The sequence below is a fragment of the Suncus etruscus genome, chromosome 9, assembly GCF_024139225.1.
Source record: "Suncus etruscus isolate mSunEtr1 chromosome 9, mSunEtr1.pri.cur, whole genome shotgun sequence".
Taxonomy (NCBI): domain Eukaryota; kingdom Metazoa; phylum Chordata; class Mammalia; order Eulipotyphla; family Soricidae; genus Suncus; species Suncus etruscus.
This window is the reverse complement of record NC_064856.1, coordinates 49,707,858-49,728,398: the sequence shown is the minus strand read 5'-3', so window position 1 is coordinate 49,728,398 and position 20,541 is coordinate 49,707,858. Positions and strand designations below refer to the sequence as shown.

Sequence of the window (20,541 nt, the reverse complement as noted above, 5' to 3'; positions counted from 1 at the left end):
AAGCCAGACACCCAGCACGGCTCAGGGACTGACTTTGTGCTCAGAGCAACCCCTGGTGGTACACTGAGGATTATATACAGTGTTAGCAAGCCTTCTGCTATCTGATCCCTAAAACCCCATCTGGGGTTGTTGTTTGGACTATGTTATTGCATGCAGCTCTCAGACCAGGTAGTGCTGGTGATCAGTCCCATATACAAGTCATGTGCCTGTTCTCTGTGAGTTATCTTCCCAGTCACAGAAACCATTGCAGCTTTTGTTGTTGGTTTTATGCAGTACTGGGCCTCACAAATGTGAGACAAGTGCTCTATCTTTCAGCCAGCCCTCTGGTCATTCACTTTAATTTCTATTCAGCTTAATCAGCTGTGTGGTGACTCACCTGGTATCTATAAATCACTTGGTCTATCTCAATTGCTGACTCTATTGTTATGATTTTAAGATCCACATGGTTTAATTTAATGAAAAACAAAACTTGAATCCTTTCACTCCTCTCCTTAGTTTACTCTTACTGGCTCTGTATCAAATCAAAATTCTAGCCTGCTTCTGATTCCACTTCATCCTTGCTTATAGGCCACATAGTCTCCCTTGGTGCATTGTGATTGTTCCCAAAATTGGTTGGTCCTTGGGTTTCGGCCTGAATAGAGGCTTCCATCATTTCTTGCACCTGCTTTCACATAGCACACATTACGGTTGCTTTTGGCTGTTTTTGGTGTCTGTCTTGACTCTGACAGAAGGTCCCAGAGGCAGGAAGTCATCCTGCTGCTCTGCGGCATACCTCCTGCTATGCGGCATACCTCCTGCTATGCACTGCACCTGGAACCAACACATGTCAGTACATATTCAGAGAAGCATGAATAATGTTGTACTCTTAAGCCAAAGAGATGGCCTACAAAACTTGTCGTGTAGTTGTAGGAGAGATAAAAAGAGAAAGGAGCTGAGAGAGAAAGACAGGGGAAGGGAGAGATAGACATTTAGATGGATGGATGAATACATCGATCTACACACATACATATATACACACACATATAGTGAAGATGGTGCATGAGCGTTAGCTTCACAGTTCCACTAGGGGGCGATATGGGAATGCTTCAGATTGCTCCCAAAGCCCATTAACTAGGAAAGCCCCTACTTCCTTTTGTTGAAAAAGTGATTCTCAAAGGCAGGGGTCTTCAAACTTTTTAAAGTGGGGGCCGGATTACAGTCCCTTAGAGAGCTGGAGGGCCGGACTATATGAGCTACTAATTCCTACTCACACTGCACATATCTTATATAAATAAAATGAAAACCATTTATAAACAGATCACGCACCAATATTTCAATGGGAACTGTGGGCCTGCTTTTGGCTAAAGAGATGGTCAATGTCCGGTTCCATATTTGTCACTGCCAGCCGTAACAAGTGATGCAAGTGGGCATCAGTTGATCTGGTTGGAGATTTCAGATGTTTCATTCTTGAAAAAGTCTGTTCACAGGCATAAGTGCTACCAAAGATGGTTACCATTTTGAGTGCATGGTTCCTGATATTTGGATATACACTGAGTGTATATGCTGGCAGGTATCTTGGCAACCAAACAGCGCTCACTGCTGGCCAGCCGGATCAGACTCCTCTGTGGGACGCATGTGGCCCCCGGGCCGTAGTTTGAAGACCCCTGCTCAAAGGTGTTTAGAGTTTTGTTTTGAATTTTAATAATAAAGTAAATAATGCAAAATTTTATATCTTAATTATGTAAACTTATAATTTGGAAAAGTTATTTACTATGTTTTGTTCTTGTATTATTTTTTCTTTTTCTTTTTTAGTTTTTGGGTCACACCCACCCGGTGGTCCTCAGGAGTTACTACTGGCTCTGCACTCAGAAGTTGCTCTTGGCAGGATCAGGGGACTATATGGGATGCTCGGATTCAAACCAGGGTCTGTCCAGTGTTGGCCACGTGCAAGACAACCACCTTACTGCTGTGCTATCGCTCTGGCCCCCTCTTCTATTATTTTTGAGGTCTCATCCAGCGGTTCCCAGAAGATGCTCCTGGGCTTGAACTCTGAAATTATCCTGGTTAATTCTGAGGGTCAAAGGGGATTTTGAGGATCAAACCGGAGTCAGTTCCCTGCAAGACAAATGTCTTACCCATTGGCCATTAGCTCCATTGCCCATATAGAATATAACTTTAAACATACTTTAAGTGAACAATTTATTCAGTATATAAAATAATGCATTCTAATCTTTAAAACCATAGGCTCTGAAGTCAAACTGACCTGTATAATATTTCAAAAGAAATAACTTTCATATTCTACTCTACATTAATTCTTCAGCAATAAATTCTTCTCAAATGATTAATTTTATCAATGGATATACACTGTATCAGTTAGGATAATATTTGACCTTTAAAACAATATTCTAGGACTGAAGCAAGATTAAAGTAGTTTGGATATTTACCTGGAGGATCTTGGTTCAGTTTCTAGGTTTCTGATAGGTTTTGTTGTTGTTCTTTTTTTTTGGGGGGGGGGGGTCACACCTGGCAGCGCTCAGGGGTAACTACTGGCTCTACGCTCAGAAATCGCCCCTGGCAGGCAAGGGGGACTATATGGGATGCCAGGATTCGAAACACTGTCCTTCTGCATGCAAGGCAAACACCTTACCTCCATGCTATCTCTTCGGCCCAGTTTCTGAAAGAAATGATGGAAGAAAGAAAGAAAAAGAAAGAAAGAAAGAAAGAAAGAACAAAAGAAAGAAAGAAGAAAGAAAGAAAGAGAGAAAGAAAGAAAGAAGAGAAAGAACGAACGACAGAAAGAAAGTAAGAAAGAAAGAACGAAAGAACAAAAGAAAGAAAGAAGAAAGAAAGAAAGAGAGAAAGAAAGAAAGAAGAAAGAAAGAAAGAGAGAGAGAAAGAGAAAGAAAGGAGAAAGAGAGAGAAAGAAAGAAAGAAGAAAGAAAGAAAGAAAGAAAGAGAAAGAAAGAAAGAAAGAAGAAAGAAAGAAAGAAAGAAAGAAAGAAAGAAAGAAAGAAAGAAAGAAAGAAAGAAAGAAAGAAAGAAAGAAAGAAAGAAAGAAAGAAAGAAAGAAAGAAAGAGAGAGGGGGTCAGAGCGGTGGCACCTAGCGGTAAGGCATCTGCCTTGCATGTACTAGCCTAGGAAGGACCACGGTTCTATCCCTGGTGTTCCATATGGTCCCCCAGGAGCAATTTCTGAGCGCATAGCTGGGAATAACTCTTGAGTGTCACCAGGTGTGGCCCCAAAAAACAAAAACAAAAAAAAAAAAAAAAAAAAAAAAGGAAAGAAGAAAGGGAGGAAGGAAGAAGGAAGGAAGTAAAAAAAGAGAAAGAAATGAATTTGGAAGATATTGCCCAAGGAGGGCACATTGAGGGTGTTCCATTAAGGAAATAAGGTAGTCAGGAATAAGTTATGTATGAAAGGGGCCTAGAATAATCCGATGCATGAAGAGCATGGAGGTTTAGACTGGGAGAGTGCTCAAAGGAACAGGATGTATGTCAAGCTGACTTAAGAATTTAAGTTCAATTCCCAGTACTCCATGAACTCCTGCACAGCACTACCTAGCCTTCAGCATCCATGGACTGTATTGGCTGCACAGATATTGACCCACTTATTATGACCCTCAGCATGGCCAGGCTGAGTATTATCTGTGGTGGCCTGCAGATCCTGGAGTAATGCTGAGGAACTGCCACCCACTGGGGGGAAAAAAGCCAAGAGGTTGACTTTTTAAACTTGTATTTGAGGCTAGAATCCTAGCAGTGGCAAATATTACTCTGAGCATAGTGTTCTGAGTCTGTCCTGGCTGTGCTCAGGAGACATATGGTGATGAGGATTGAAACAGGTCTCCTAAACTGAGCTAAATATGATCCAGAAATACCATTCCTAGGTATATACTCTAGGAACCCAAAAACACCAGAAAAGCACTCTGCATTCCTATGTTCATCACAGCACTATTTACAGTAGCAAGAATCTGGAAACAACCCAAGTGCCCAAGATCAAATGAGTAGCTAAAGAAACTGTGTTAGATCAGCCCTATGGAATACTATGGCTTCAGTTTACACTACGAACAGCATTTTTGGCCATACAGTGTTCCTCAATGTACTTTTTTTCTTCAAAATTGGTCATTGTGTTTCATTCTAAGTAGAAGCTTACATCATTTTCTGCACCTTCTCTCACATGGTATCTATCACTATTGCTATTGGCTATTTGCTCATCTGTCTTGTCTCTATGGCAACAGAGTTCAGAGGGAGGGAGCCCATCCTGCTGTTCTACTGTATACCTCCAGTGACGCACTGAAGCTGGCAGCAACAAATGTCAGTAACTCTTGTAGGGAAACATAAATGAATTTAGAGCTTTTAGAAAAAGGTTTACTAAAGCGTGTTGTCTATATGGTGGAAAGAGAGAGAGAGAGAGAGAGAGAGAGAGAGAGAGAGAGAGAGAGAGAGAGAGAGAGAGAGAGAGAGAGAGAGAGGAGAGAGAGGGGGGAGAGAGAGAGAGAGAGAGAGAGAGAGAGAGAGAGAGAGAGAGAGAGAGAGAGAGAGAGAGAGAGAGAGAGAGAGAGAGAGAGAGAGAGAGAGAGAGAGAGAGAGAGAGCTACGTAATGAATTTGGTGAGTTTGAGTTGGCTTCAGAGTTCCACTAGGGGGCACTATGGGAATATTTCAGATGGCTTCCATAAAAGCACTTTAACTAGGAAAGACCCTACTTACTTTGAATTAAAATGTGATTTTTTTAAAGGAGGTGATGACTTTTATTTTATATATTTTAATAAATTCCTTCCTCAGGAGGGATGGCTTTATGAGTGAACTGAAAGAAGTAAACATGTTGGGCTTATTTGTGCAGGGTTTTTCAACTTGCATTTATTACAAGTTTTCTAAAACATGAATTACTTATAGTTCATGTTAACAGCTGGAAACCAGATTAAGATAATGTTATTTATTTTTTCTTCATGATTATAACTAGAGAAGTTGCAAAGGAGAGATAGTATGGAGATTAAAATGCTTCCTTGCACACGGCAACTCTAATTCCCAGCACATATGATCTCTGTGCACCACCAAGATCTGAACACTGAGGTGCTCAGAGTAAGTATTTACAGGAGTAAGCCCAGATCACTTTATGTTGTCATAAAAACTAATAAATAAACAATCAAAAGAAGACAATACTGGAAATCATCTATAAAAGGAATCAAACTGAGATGTGTCAGACCTCATCTCTCACTGTCTTCTACAAATTAACTTTCCAGACATTGATTCCCTTTTCCCAGTATTCTGATTCAATGAGTCTGAGAGGATTTCTGGAATCTGGATTTTTCTTAAGTGCACTCTCTCACTTTGTGTTGAAGCTGACACAGGACTGTAGATCTTTCTTTCAGAAATAGTGACTCATTAGTTTTATGGAAGAGAAAACTGTGATGTGAAGGTTAGTAATGCTCCCAGACTTTTTCCCCAGATGTAGTAAGAATTCTGCCAGGACTATACACAGGAAATGTGGAAGTGATACATGAGGGAGAAAGCCGGAGACTTTGGATTCACTTTCAGAATGTACCACTTTGCTTCTGGATCACTTAATTTCAGTCAACCACATTTTCTTACCTGCAAAATGCAGAAAAATACTATGTATTATAGGCTCATCATATGGAGGAAAGGCAGATACAAAAGATAAAGAATTTGGATGAAGATAGACATATATCAGCTCTTGACAAAATAGGATTGTTTTCTACTCCATTTATGCTTTTTATATCCATTTGTTTTGTTTCTGGGCCATATTCTGGGGTATTTGGGAGTTACTCCTGGCTCTGTTTTGTGGAATCACTCCTGGCAATCTTGGGAGACTGTTATATATGGAGGCCTTTATAATATCCTTATCTCTGCCTGTTGTCCCACCCCCTAAGACCTTCCAGGTGGGGGCGCTTTTGAGAACCTAATAACTAATTGTGGAGCGAGGTGCTCAGGGTCTTTTGAGCAGCTAGCTGGCAGGCTCTGAGCTTTTGGAGCTGCTAGCAGGCTGACAAAGGATTCTGCGTCTGACCTTCTCGCCTTTTACCCTCCTGTCTGTGTGAATTATTTGCCATGGATAAATATTACCAGGATCTCTTCCCCATCCTAGGGGGTAGGGGAATGGGAATCAATTTCTCATTCTGGAGCTCTTTGAGGATCCATTGATAACCTGTCTAGGAGTAAACGTGACTCAACAGGAGACTGCTGTTGCAAGAGTTCTTGCCCCTTCAGCATTTGGCAGCCTCAGCTCAGTTCTGTATTCAATGTCTCGGTTTATTTTCATTGGTCATTGTCTACTCCCCTTTTCTCTTTATGGTCCACATAGGAGTGAGGTTCACTTAGCTTGGCACTCTTAATGCCAACCAAGTTTTGGCAAAATGCAAGACTTCATTTTTTTCTCATACCCAGGAGTGTCTCATGTATATAAACCAATTTCTTTCCCTACTAACCTGTTATTGGGTACTAGGGTTGTTTCCAGATCTTGACTATTGTAAGTAATGCTACAATGAACACAGTTGTGCATATGTTTATGAATTAGTATTTTTATGTTCTTGGAATAGATACCAAGGATTGGAGTCACTGTTTCATATGATTGAGAAGTCGTCATACTGTTTGTCATCAACAGTGAACTTAATTATTTTTCACCACTTCCCTGCCAAAATGCTACCTCTTTTGTGAAATCTTCCTTGATCTCTTTCCAAATCAGTTTAGTCGTCCTCTTTCTCTTTCTACATTTTGGTCTTGCTCTCTCTTTCTCTTTCTCTAGACTATGAGATCATTTTAAGGGACTTATTATTTCTGTCTGTCTCAGTCCATTAGAAACTTGGCAGAGTTGGTGTTCGGGTTTGCTTAATCAGCAAATAAATGTTTCTGAGAAAGACTAGAAGTTCAGAGAGAGAAAGAGACAGAGAGACACAGACACACACTTTTCCCCATCACTCTGCTTTGTTTTCAGCTGACCCCAGTGTCATATATAATCCTTTGAGCACTACCAGGAGTGACCTCTGAGCACTACTGAGTGCCCTCCCCAAAAATAGTTACTCTGGAGGTCCCGGATATGACTCAGTGGCAAAGCACATACCTCATTGATGTGAGATGCTGGGTTTAGCCCCCACTACTGTTTCCTCCCACCTTAAATAGTAAGGCCCCCTTGATGTTCTGTAGGGAGATAAAAAAAAATACTGGTCTTGATGAAAGTCAAAGGTCAGCTTTGCTAGAACAGGGGCTGCGGGGATGTCATAAGGGGGCAGAATTAATATTGTAGAGATTAAATCAATATGACAAATGAATCTGTTTGCGTTTGTGAAGGTCCAGGACTCTTCAGCTGGATTCAAGGACCTGTCTTTAGGACTGGAGGCAGGGAGTTCATGGAGACCTGACCTCGGAAAGGTGCAATGAGAGTCAATAGCAAAAGAAAAGACAGAGATACTGCAGGAGCAGTGCTCTTTGGTTTTCTTTGAGCCAGCATTTCTGCCCCAAACTGCCACCCAGCCAGCAGCCAGAATCAACACATTCTCAGCTGAGCGTCCAGGGCTCAGGCAGTTAAGTAAATGCAAGAGGCTCTTATTCTTAGAGCTGCCTTCCTCTTGCAGCATTTTGCTAGAAAGTTCCAGCCTATTGCCAGGGGTAAGGTCAGAACTTGTCCAGTCATGAGCTGGCCACAGACAGGTGGGTGGAGAGAACAGTTGACTTGTGGGCAGAAAGCTTCTCCCAACTGACCAATGTTGATGCCACTGGATAACTGGTGGTACTGAAGTTTAGAATAAGTGTCACTTTGCATCTGTACCTGTATCTAAAGCACATCAGCACATCATTCTGAGGCGTCATCATGCCTTTGTGAAGAAGGGAAGACAGATGAGGAAAGTGAAGCTGAAAAGGAAAATGGTTTGTCCAGGTGATGCTGTAACACAAGCCATCTGACTTCCAGGTCTGTGAAAAGAGATAAGTGGCACTGGTCTTGATGAAAGTCAAAGGTCATCTTTGAGGTTGTGACAGCAGCTCCAAGCTCCTTCAGATGTTTTGTTATAGTAACTCAGTGCAGCTGGGTCACTTTTATTAATTTTTCATTATGAACTTCAAGCTCCACAACCAAACAACAAACCAACCAACCAACCAACCAACCAACCAACCAACTAATCCAAACCAAAACAAAAATCAAACAAAAACCCAAATGGTTTGATAATTCTTTACTCCCCAGATGTATAAGGGTTCAATAAGCCCTAAATAAATATGGGCCTTGGCAGATGTAAAAAGTTGCCAAAACCTTGGTGCTGACTGAGGAGACAGAGGGATGGATTCATCCTGCATGGGAACTCCAACACAGAGGAAGTTGAGGTAAATACCACTGACCTTAGGGATCACATATTTTCCTCCCAGTGTCACCAAATAGAACCCAAGACCAATGTTCCTAGACCTTTCTCTGCTGTGGTGATTCCATTCCAACCTGGTTTCCTTCCTAACCCCAGTCCCAACCTGGTCCCCTATTCTCATGCCATGGGTCACTATACGATGTCCCCCTCTGATCTCCTTGGAACACCCAGAGGGGGTTCTGACCCATTTAGGTTTGGAATTCCACTCTGGATAAAGCCACATGAACTCAGTGAAGTCTTCCTGGACTATGTGCTGATTCATAATCACGGAGGCCACAGGGACTCACCTCAGGCCTCCTATCCATGTGCTGAGGGCTGAGGCAGCCTTCCTTCTATGTTGAATCCGTTATGTGCGATTGAAGGTCAGTAACTTGATGGTGATTGGCTCCAGCTACAAGGGAAGAAGCCTAGGAGTAACCAAGGGTGGCCCTATTTGACTGTAAGTGTCAAACTGCTAGGAAGTCCTTCCATGTCAGGAGGTGCCATCCTATGCCAGAAAAAGTCTGAAGGATAGAACATCTGGAAGCAGTGGAGTGGGGAGACAACCCTCATCCTGCCTCTGCATCTAGCTGCCAGCCCAGGCACATGTTTTTGTTGTTTTCCTGGGAGTGCCCTTTTCCTCTTTCACCAAAGGGATGAAACTTGATTTTGAAGACAATAAGGGACACAAAACAGCTGGCAAAATTTGGGTACACATGTGGGTTTTCTTCCCCAGCCTGGAGCTGACTGCCTCATTTTGCTGAATGAACAGTAGCCTGCAGACCACTAACCCCACCCCCACCTCACTCCCTCCTCCTAATTTGAGCAGCCAAAGCCCCAAACAGGGGCTCTTTGAGGGGCTCTGTGAAAGGGCAGCTTGTGCAGCTGGATGGCGTCCCCAGAGCAGCACCTTCTCAGGGCTTTCTCCTATCCCCAGATACACTGCTTTATAGATGGTTGTAAACAGTAGGTACTTGCAGAAAAAAAGCAAATGCAAGGAGAGACTGTCTCTGAACTGCCCCTCTATGCCTAAAGTCAGATTCTCTAAAAGGGAATCCTTTATCATAAACCTGCTCTCTGGGAGTTTTGCTGAGAAAAAAGAACTCTTGTGGCGAACACCACAAACAGGCAGGTTTGTACTGTTCACACACTACCCTCAGGACCCCTTCACTTTCCCGAGATAGCAGACTCTTCCCAGGAGGTCCAAATGCTGCTCCCCTTTCTTCAGCATGATGGAATTTATTCCTCAATTCTCAGCACCTCAGGCTATTATTCATTTCCCTGGGAGTAGCTGCTGTGTATGCATGCGAGGCACATGTTGATAAATGGCTACTTCTGTTCTCATTACCAGAGCTTCAGCTGAGAATTCCAAGAGAAAATCATACTTTCTCTCTTATAGAACAACAATTAAGAACATTCTGGAATCTTGGGTTACTCAACAGAAACATTGGGGATTTGACACAGACTCCACTGGGGGAAGCTGGGTGTCAGCACATTGCATTGAGACCCTTTCCTTGGGGGTTTCAAATCTCTGCAGCAGAAACAGCTGTTGGCAGGTTGGAAATGAAGTGGGGCAGCCCAGTAGCACTTTCCCTGGAACTGTGGATTCTTTGTGAAAGAGGCACAGCCCTGCCATGCTGAAAAGCCTGAGCCAAGTCTCCAGGAATGTTCTCTTTGCACTGTGTCAGACATTAAAGTCATCCAGCCAAACTGCTATAAGGACGAATATTTCTCACAATCCCTGACTATAATAAACTGGTGCTAGAAATACTATAATGGGTAGGGTGACTGCTTTGCACACTGAACAGGTTTGAGCCCTGGTGCCCCATATGGTTTCCTGAGCCCTTCCAGAAATGATCTCTGAATGCAGAACCAGGAGTAACCTGAGCGCTGCTGGGGTAGGGTACCCAAAAACAAAACAAAACAAAAATCTGACCTGTCCTCTAAAGGATACTCGAAGGATGCCTTCTTAATAATTTATCCAAAAATATCTGCTAAATGTCTCCATCTTTGAATCAGACTTCCTGCTGTGGGTACCAAGAGAAATAGTGCATACAATATCTAGGGAGGGCCTGAGGCAGATCCACAAATACAAACAATGGTGTCATGGTGCCAAGCTAGGAGCACTGGCATCTGTGCCATACTGGGGACAAGGTACTCAACCTATAGGGCAGGCAATTGGTATACTAATAATAGGAATAAAGCCATTTCAATGTGAGAAAATCACAATGGAGATAAAGCTGGTTATTATGAGAGAAAGTGGCTAGAGGTGGGGATGGGGGATCGCTCAGGTAGTGACACTGATTCATGATAGGATGACGAAGAGAGCATAAGCACCACCAGAATTTGAGAGCAGCAGAGTCAAAGGCTCATTTCCTGAGCTGAGGCTGCTGACACTGAGTTCCTTGGCTTTGAAGAAAAGTAAGAATGGCATGTGTCTGACTGGAGAGATAATACTGTGGTTAAAGAGCTTGCCTTGCACGCAGTAGACCTGGGTTCAAACCCTGAGTCTTCCAGGAGAGATCTCTAAATGCAGAGCTAGGAGTAAGCCCTGTACCAAGTACTGCTTGGTATGACCCCAAAACAAAACCAAAAAAGAATGACATGTATCTGAGGAGCCACAAGAATGACAAATGTTTCTGGAACAGTAAGAATATCATGTGTCTGAAGATCCAGAATCATACCATGTGTGTGAAGAACCCTAGGAATTTTGTGTCTGGAATGAAGCAAGGGGATTGGTGGTGAATGAGTCAGACTGAGATGAGAGCTTAAATAAAAGTTAGAGTTAGCTTCTTGAAGTCAATGTTTTAATTTAATGTTTTTTTGTTTGGGGAGCCATAACCAGCAGTGCTCAGGAGTCACTTCTGGTGGGGCTCAGGGGACCATATGGGGTACCGGGGGATCAAACCAGAGGTGAACCATAGGCAAATCAGAGAGCCCTGTACACTGTACTGTCTCATTTTTCTATGGTCCCTGTAATAATATTCTTGATTGTAGAAAGTGATCCCTAAGCATAATTAAAGACTGAATTAAAAATATATAAGTTGCCTTCTGCTTAAAAAAAAATCATCTGAGGTATCTTCTAAACAAGACAATCCCTGTTCAGTCTTCAGGATTCCAAGTGGAGAAGAGCTTTAAAGACATGAGGCTGTCCCGTGCAACAGACATCCTTGATGTGTGTCTTCTGGACCTAGGGTCAAGACTTAAATTGGCCAAAACCAGGTCCTATTCCTACAGGAGTATCTGAACTCCAGAAACTTCTCCTTCTGGCCCTGAGGGGCTTTTGTAATGTCCATTTAATTATACTGCCCAGTTCTACTCAGATTCTCGTGGCCTGAGTCTAGGAAATAAAATTCTGCTATGTTTCCTGCCGAAGAGCAGATCTTTGGCTCTGAGCTTCAGGGGACCGGCAGTGCTGACAGGTCTCTTCCCCTGGTTGCTTTCCCTGCTCCTTTATCCTACCGTCAGGCTTTGGCTTCTCCAGAGAACCACAGGAGGGCGCCAGTGTCTCCCTGCCAACATTTTGCTGTTAGGTATGTGCTTTGCAGGGTCTGCGGAATTCTTGTCCATGCTCGTGTATCCATTTGTTGGCCACTGGGAGAGGATGAGAGGAGACAGAGTTGGTCAGCAGTGCAGACAGGGCTTCCCTGAATGCTCCCCCCTGTGCCTCAGCCCTGGCCCAGCTCAATTCCGGCAGAGGGACACTGTTCCCTGGGGAAAGTTCTCTAACACTCTTTTCTCCTATTCAAACCAGAAAATACTACGGTTCCTTGTCCCCTTCATTCAGGTGACTCTGGACAGTCCACCCACACCCTGCTGCCATTTCAGAGAAGTGAGAGCAGGCAGAGCTGGCTTCACCTGACAAATGTCAGCATGGAAGCTCCTCTTCTTATTTTTGTGTTTGGGTCCACACACAGCAGTGCTCAGGGATCACTCCTGGCTGTGTTCAGGAGATCATACCCAGTGCCAGGGACTGAATGGGTTCAGCCACATTCAAGATAAAAGTGGCTTACCTCTCTGTGCTATCTCTCTAGCCCCTAAAAATGGGTTCTTTTTTTTTTTTTATCTTTTATTGTCTTCAGAGCTAAGTGCCATATGCCTGCCATGAACATGTTTACTGCTTGTTATTATCTTTAATAGAGATATTAATCTATCTTTAATAGAGATATTATCTTTAAGAGAGAGAGAAAGGGGGGGCATGGTTCTACCTAATGACACCAATTGGATCTCCCTTGGGCCAGAGGGCTGGAATTAAGCATTCTCTTTCCCATAGTTGAGTTTAGGAATCCAGGTGTGTCTAGATAGAACACTTTGAGAACAGCTGTTCTGTCAGAGGATCTTTGCCCTTTATGGACCCCTCAATGAGCTGGGGGCACTAACAAGGTTTTCTATCTCAATAGAATGAGGTGCCAAGTGAGGCTTTGAGATTGAAAGGCCTGTTTTAGTTTCCATCCACCTTCTCTTACACTATGGACACCCCCTGCCCCCACGCACAATCAGAAAGTCAGGTCTTACCCCACTTGTCTCCCACCAGGACAGGACAGCCAGCATGGAGAGTGTCTCCATCCCCTTCACCACTGCTGTGCAGGTTCCACCAGAATAATGCTGCATTCTACAAACAAAAGGACCCCGCCCCAGGAGAGTTAGTCCCAAATCTCAGCTACTTGAGCACAGATGCATAAGCACTAAGAACAAAAGCAGGCTTGTGATTAAACAAAACAGACTGTGGACAAGGCAAGCATGCATGGCAGGAATTGTGTAAGTTGCTATTTACTTGGTAGTTCATGCATGTGTCCTGGATATTTTTTATTTGATTAATTTATTTGTGGCCACATCCCAACTTTATGCGCTCCTAACACTATACATACAAGGCCTTCCCTTTTGCACTATCTCTCTGACCCCCTCATAGTCATTTATTAGGACTTCCTCTGCTCTAGGTTCCAAGGATATAGAAACAAACTATTCTAATTTTGATTGCCAAGAGTTCATGGTCTTGTGGAAGAGAATCATAAAAACCAACCAGATCAAGTACAAGGAGACAGGACAGGATCACAGGATCGATCCCTGAGGAGAAACACCCCAGTAAAACTAAAACACTTAACTAAAACTACTTGGTGGGCAAAATACTCTTCTAGAAAGAGAATTTATTTCATTCAGGTGTTTACATTTCATCAGGACCCACCCCTTTCACCCTCAGGAAGCAGACATTACCCTATACCATGCTTTTCCATAAGAGAAGTTGAGGCTGGGGGATTTATTTATTTTTGGTTTGGAGTCCACACATAAAATGTGCTCAGGGCTTACTCCTGGCTCTGTGCTCAGAGATCACACTGAAAATGTATGCTATATTAGGGGTCAAATCTAGGCCAGCTGCATGCAAGGAAAACACTTTGTCTCCTGAATCCCTCTCAGGCCAGGCTGGGAGCTTTAAATGGCATGACTAAGAAGGACCAAAGAGAAGACTAAAGCTCATAAGCTTGGATTCCAAATCCTGTATGTTCCTTTCCCCCCCTATACATAGTTTTCCCCCTATAGAACTGGGACATAAAAGGTGGATAAAGCCCATGGTAAGGTAGAACCTCCTAGACAGACTTGCAATAAGAAGAAATGCCAACCAGCCAAGTGTTCATGGCACCCATGCAATGAATACTGGGGATGTGTCAGCACTGCACTGATACTTACTAGGTATGAGTTCATTGCTTTCTTTATCTCTGTACATTCCAAATCAGAAAAGCACTCAACTGTAAGACTGATTTGAAGCTTGGGGTGTGAAGAAGGGGAGACAATCTCATTAAACATTTCTTTCCACCAGTTTTTCCTCTATGCCTGACTTGATATCATGCCACTTGCATATAAAAATTATGAAGGAAATGAGGGGCTGGAGCGATAGTACTGTGAATAGCATGTTTGCCTTGTAGGCAGCTAACCTAGGCTCAATCTCCAGCATTCCATATGATCCCCAGGCACCACCAGGAGTTATTCTTGAGCACAGAGCCAGGAGACAGTCCTGAACACTTCCAAGTATGGCCCCAAATTCAATAAATTAATATTAATAAAATAACTGGGATGTGAGTTTATTTCCTTGTGAACATTGGGAGAGCAGGAACTTTGGTTCCCAGAAGCCCCAGCCAGACTCCAACCATTATAGAGTAGGGACAACTGGAGGCCAGTGACTGTAGAGACTCCAGTACTTTCTTCCAATAGGGAAGTTTTCATGAGAACTCCTACTGGAAGTTTTAATAACTGCAGGCCTTCATGGCTCCAAGACTCCAAGTAATGTGCATGGTTAAGTAGATTAAGTGTTTTATGTTGGAAAAGGAGATTTGTTTTGAATGCTTCATCTTCCCTCTGGAATGAGACTGCCAGAGGGTTTGTCCTGAAAGGTACAGTCACAGTGGGGATCAGATCCACTCACCTTCACCACAGGCACACTCAAGTTGGCATAGATGAAGGCTGTGGCTCCTCCAGCTTCCACCGAGCTCAGCTGCCAGAGGAGGAAAAAATGAAATAGACAGCAGCACCCTAATTCCTTCTTGTATTTCCCCATTTCTCTTCTAGGAGGGAGACTTGGTGGCATGTGCAGTCTGGGAGAGGAGGGATTCTACCCAAGAGCTCACAGTCTGTGCTCAGAGAAGATCTCAGAGGTTCCTCTTCCTTTACTCTCCTAGCCCACATCCCTAGTGCCTTTGATGTAACCCCATTTCCTGCCCTAAACTCTGCTGACAGGAAGGCTATAATCACAGCTCCATGGACCTTGTGTGCCTTGAAGGCAGGTATTCTGACCTTCTTTTGGAAATCCTGCAGGGTTTAACCACTTTGTCCTAAAATTTAAAATGTTCCTGGGATTCCTGGGCTGTAGATAATAAAGTCCATATTTAAACCTGCTTTGACAGCCATAAAATAAGTAAAGATACATGCACTTAGTAAGATGCCTGATTTGTCCAGAGCAAGACTTACATAGATCATAAATGTTGCGACTCGGTTTCCAGACTTCATTCTATACAGCGGGCTGGTTGGTGACTGAGATTAGAAACAAAACAGATCACCATTTTATGTTAATAGCACCAATCTGACAGCCAGAATTCCACCATACTACAGAGAAGAGGAAATGGGTGTTTCAGATGTCAGCTAATTTTAATCTATACCTAATTGAATATGTACTAGACTTTGATGGAAGCTATTTTGATGGAAGGTTGTGTATGGGAGGTGCCAGGGATCTAACCCAAGTATGTGTCTTCCACTTCTTACCCATTAATATTTGTATTAGATACCCATATAAGTGAATTATATATTCATCAGACAGAAATGCTTATTAGTAGTGAACATGCTCTATGAAGGACTAATTTGTACCTTAAACTTTTCAGTAAAATAAGGAATTTAACATTCAAACTATTATAGATAATTGTTCTGTAGGAATACCAACTCCTAAGGCTCCCAATTATTTCCTAAAGACTCTCAATACAGAATAGTTTGTGAAATATATTATATACCATAAAACATACCTGTCTTCAAGTGTACTTTTCAGTATGTGTTAGTCATTTTTTTTATGAGAGGTTTGTTTGGGGGTCACACCCTGCATTGCTCAGGGATCATTGCTGGCAGTACTCAGATGGTGCCATGATGTGATTGATGGCATGGGAAGCACCGTAACCTCTGACTATCCCTCTTGCCCAAGAAACTGCATTTTAACAATACATTGAAGAAGTTCTTCTCTGTTTATTTTTAGGTAATTCCTACTTCCTTTCTAACCATGAACAATCATTCGCTGTATTTCTATTTCTGTAGTTTTGCTTTTTCTGAAAATTTCATACAAATAAGATTATAAGGTCTGTAGCATTTTGTGTTAGCTTTTTTTTTTCCCTTTTCTTCCACAGAGCTGGTTCTGATGATAAATCAGTGTTGGTACTTCTGGTTGTCTGAGTACAACTGTCTGGTCCCTACTGTCTATTGTACATTGTAAAGAGAAGAAAAAAATGTGATGTTTTGTAGCTGTTAAAAAACATTAGGCTTGTTTCTCATTCTTAGCTATTAAATATGAAACCATATAACCATTTTTATAGAATGGACATATTTTTCCTTCATCCTGAAGTGAAATAACAGGATCACATGTAAGCATATGTTTAACTTTAAGAAATTGCAAAATTGTTTTCTAAACGGGTTCCCATTTTTTATTCCTAACTACAGTATCTGAGAGTTCCAATTTCTTCACATATGCACTAACAGAATTTATATATTATACATTATAAAATGTATCCCATAATACATGTGTATCTTGATATGCTATAAGGAGGGCAGTGCTGCCCCATTATGTACTTCCTTTTCCTTTTCCTAATGATGCTTAGAATCTTTTTTTTTTTTGTTTTTGGGCCACACCCAGTAACGCTCAGGGGTTACTCCTGGCTATGTGCTCAGAAGTTGCTCCTGGCTTGGGGGACCATATGGAACACCGGGGGATCGAACCGCGGTCTGTCCAAGGCTAGCGCAGGCAAGGCAGGCACCTTACCTTTAGCGCCACCGCCCGGCCCCGATGCTTAGAATCTTATTAGCTAGTTATTTCTGTTCATTAGTGAAATGCCCATTCAAATAATTTATTTGATGAGTAACCTATTCAAAGTAGTAATTCATTCAAAGTAAGTTCATTCTTAAAAGTTAAGCTATCTTATTATTGAGCTACCTTATTATGATACATTCTCTCTATATTTTGAATCTAAGTTCTTTAGTAGACAAATGATTGTAAATGTTTCCTGCTGGTGGCCTGTCTCCTCACTCTGTGACAGTCCTTCTGAAAAGCAAATAATTTTCATCTTTCCCTTCCCTCCACTGTGTTGTGGTTGAGGTGGTGGCAGTCAAATTGCGCTGTCCAGGGGTTGTACAATAAGTTGCAGTGCACTGGTAACACTTGTGCTATCAGGAATCACACAGAAGGAGTGTTGGAATCACAGATGGTAGTGGGTTTATTTTATTTTATTTTATTTTATTTTATTTTTGAGGGGAGATCACACCCATCAAACCTGTGATTCTCAGAGGTACTGGCAATGCTTGGGGGACCATATGAGATGCTAGGGATCAAACCCTGGTAGGCCTCACACAAGGAAGTACCCTACCTGCTGTAATGTTACTGCTCTGACTTATAGCTGGTGGTATGGGAGGTACTAAGGGACCTGTAGCCTGATGCATGCAAGATAGGCACTCCTTTCGAGGCGTGTTCCTTGGCCCTTATTTTAAACTTTTTTTTATTTGGGGGCCACATTCAGTGGTGCTTGGGAGCTACTCCTAGAATAGTGTTTTAGGACTATTCCTGGTGTTCTAGAGCCAAGGTTGGAACCTGGGCCTCCTGTATGAAAAGCATGCACTCTATTCTCTGGAACTATCTCCCCAGTCCTGATTTTAATTTTGATGAGGAATGATTTCTCACTTTTATTTATTTAATTAATTAACTAATAAATTAATGAGTCATACTTAGGTTTACTAAGAAATATTTGTGGTCACCAAGATTTTATATTTTTTTCTAAAAGTTTTATAGTCTTGTGTTTGATATGTAGGTTTATGTAGTTTTTTGTTTGTTTGTTTGTTTTTTGGGTTACACCTGGCATCACTCAGGGGTTACTCCTGACTCTACGCTCAGATATCGCTCCTGGCAGGCTCGGGGGACCATATGGGATGCCAGGATTCAAACCGCTGTCCTTCTGCATGCAAGGCAAACACCTTACCTCCATGCTATCTCTCCAGCCCCCATCTTCAGTTAGTTTTTATATGCTGTGAGGTAAGGATATCAATTTTTTTTAACATACAAATATAAAATTGCATCTAAAAATATTAGCACTATTTGCATAAAAGTCTGATTTCTTTTCTCATTTCTTTTCAAAAACCAATTACTCATACATGTACACATGTGTGGGTTTTTGTTTTTGTTTTTTTTTTGCACTCATTTCTGCCTCTTTGACCTATGTGTTTGTCTTCACAATGATAACAACACCCTGATTACAGTAGCTCTGTACTCTACTTGGAATCAAAAAATGTGTCCTCTGACTTTGTTCTTTTTCCAAGCTCTTTTGGCTGTTCAATAGCCTTTTTGATCTTTGTTCTATATCCATTTCATCTATATTTTAGGGTTAACCATTAATTTTTACAAACAAAACCCCACAAGTCTATAATTTTAATAAAGTTTGAGCTGAATTTGAGGAAATATTTTAAATTTTATTAAAAAAGATTTTATAGGATCTCTTTATACTCAGCAGTATTTGGGGTCTTGGGCTATTCCTATGCAAGTTGGGCAAAGGGGAAGCCAGGTGGTGCTGGTGATGGAACTCAGGACTTTGCATATGGTAGACATGCATTTACCTTTGACCCTGAGCTCCTGGTGATACTTAGGGGTTACACTTGGCCCTGAATTCAGAAATCACTCTTGGTGATTTGGGGGGACTATCTTGGATGCCAGGGATCAAACCTGTGCTGACTACATGTAAGGCAATTGCCCTCCCTGCTGTATTATTGCTCTGGCTGAAAATTATCCTTTTTAATCCTCAAAAAGTATTTGTAAGGACTGAAGATTTAATACTGTGAGAAAGGTGCTTACCTTATATTTGGCTGACTACAGTTCAATCCCTGGCTCTATATATGTTTCCTTGAGTTCTGCCAGGATTGATTCTTGAGCACAGAGCCAGGAGAAAGCCCAGAGCAAAACCAGGTATAATTCCAAAACAAACTAAGTATTTTTTGAGTAGCCATTAGAAATTATTTAACTCATGAGGAAAGAAGAGAATTTGGAGAAAGTGCAATTGTCCTTGGGAGTTCCCTACACACAGCTGGACAGCTGGATAGAATACTCACAATCTTCTTACTAGTTATTTTTGAGAGGGGGATGATGGCACAGGAGAGGATGTGTGGACAACTGACTTCAAATCAAAGCTTTCATGTTATTACTTTCTGAAACAATAAACTTCTTTTTAAGATTTCATGTGGAAAGAGCTCTGCCTCAGAAAAGTACATAATGTCCTGGTTCCCTCCTGAGGAGAAGCCAGGGTCCCATCATTACCGTTGCATGGTCGAAGTGAGGCTCATAGTGTCCCCCGATCCCATAGTTGACAACCTGGAGATACTCTGCATAGGGAGGCTGCACATCAAGGCCTGTGAGGGCAGCAATGCGGTGGTCCAGAGTCACCAGCACTGGGTCAACGGTGTCTTTCAACCAGGCACTGAAACATCACAGAGTGCAGTGTCAGTAATCTGAGGCCAGAAGTGACTTATGCATGTGAATAAATTAATGATATTAGCTGTAGATAGATGTAAGGGAGGAAGAAAGGAAGGAAGGAGGGAAAGTAAGAAGAAAGTAGGAAGGAAGAAAGTAGGAAAGAAGGGAGAGAGGAAGGAAGGAAGGAAAGTAGGAAGGAAGGAAATGAGGGAGGAAGGAAAGTAGGGAGGGAAGAAGGAAGGAAGGAGGGAAAGTAGGAAGGAAGGTAGGAAGGAAGGAAGGGAAGGAGGGAGGGAGAGAGGAATGGAGTAAGGGAGGAAAAATGCAAGAGGAATAAGGGAGAGTTGACAAGAAGATAAACATGAATGTTCTTTGATCTCTTTGTTTCTCAGGTCAAATTTGCCCTGTATTTTTCCTCTTTCTCATGTTCATTCATCCTCATGTTCATTTATTCAATAGTCTCAAGAACTACTGAAAGCCGGGGCCGGAGAGATAGCATGGAGGTAAAGTGTTTGCCTTTCATGCAGGAGGTCATCGGTTCGAATCCCGGCGTCCCATATGGTCCCCCGTGCCTGCCAGGAGCAATTTCTGAGCCTGGAGCCAGGAATAACCCCTGAGCACTGCCTGGTGTGACCCAAAAACCAAAAAAAAAAAAAAAAAAAAAAAAAAAAAAAAGAACTACTGAAAGCCAGGTCCTGTGCTACAGAGAAAGGGCTTACAACATCAAGCACTGAGAGATAAAGGAATGAGAGAAATTCAAAGAAGTTTCATTTTAGAGATATTGCAACTGAAGAAAGTTGAGAGCATTGGGAAACACTTTAGATTAAGAATAAAAAGATCCATTCCCAATCCTATGATTCTATCACAGGACTAAACCTTTATCTCACAGATTTACTGTGTTTATCTATAAAATGCAGACAACAACAATAACTACCAGAGGCTGGAGCGATAGCACAGAGGTAGGGCGTTTGCTTTGCACGTGGCAAACCTTGATGGACTCTGGTTCGATTCCTGGTGTCCCATGTGGTTC

At 42.2% G+C, this 20,541-nt stretch overlaps 1 protein-coding gene across 1 annotated transcript in view; it reads right to left on the bottom strand.

The window, feature by feature from the left end:
• Nucleotides 1–11,301: 11,301 nt before the first annotated feature.
• P4HA3 (prolyl 4-hydroxylase subunit alpha 3) overlaps nucleotides 11,302–20,541 on the bottom strand; it is a 43,090-nt gene continuing 33,850 nt past the window's right edge. The window contains exons 9-13 of the mRNA XM_049780285.1: nucleotides 19,356–19,515; nucleotides 15,278–15,340; nucleotides 14,736–14,804; nucleotides 12,836–12,932; nucleotides 11,302–11,914 (exon numbers count right to left, since the gene is read on the bottom strand). Coding sequence (XP_049636242.1) covers nucleotides 11,850–11,914; nucleotides 12,836–12,932; nucleotides 14,736–14,804; nucleotides 15,278–15,340; nucleotides 19,356–19,515 — 454 coding nt within the window. The 3' untranslated portion in view covers nucleotides 11,302–11,849. The remainder of the gene's footprint in view (nucleotides 11,915–12,835; nucleotides 12,933–14,735; nucleotides 14,805–15,277; nucleotides 15,341–19,355; nucleotides 19,516–20,541) is intronic.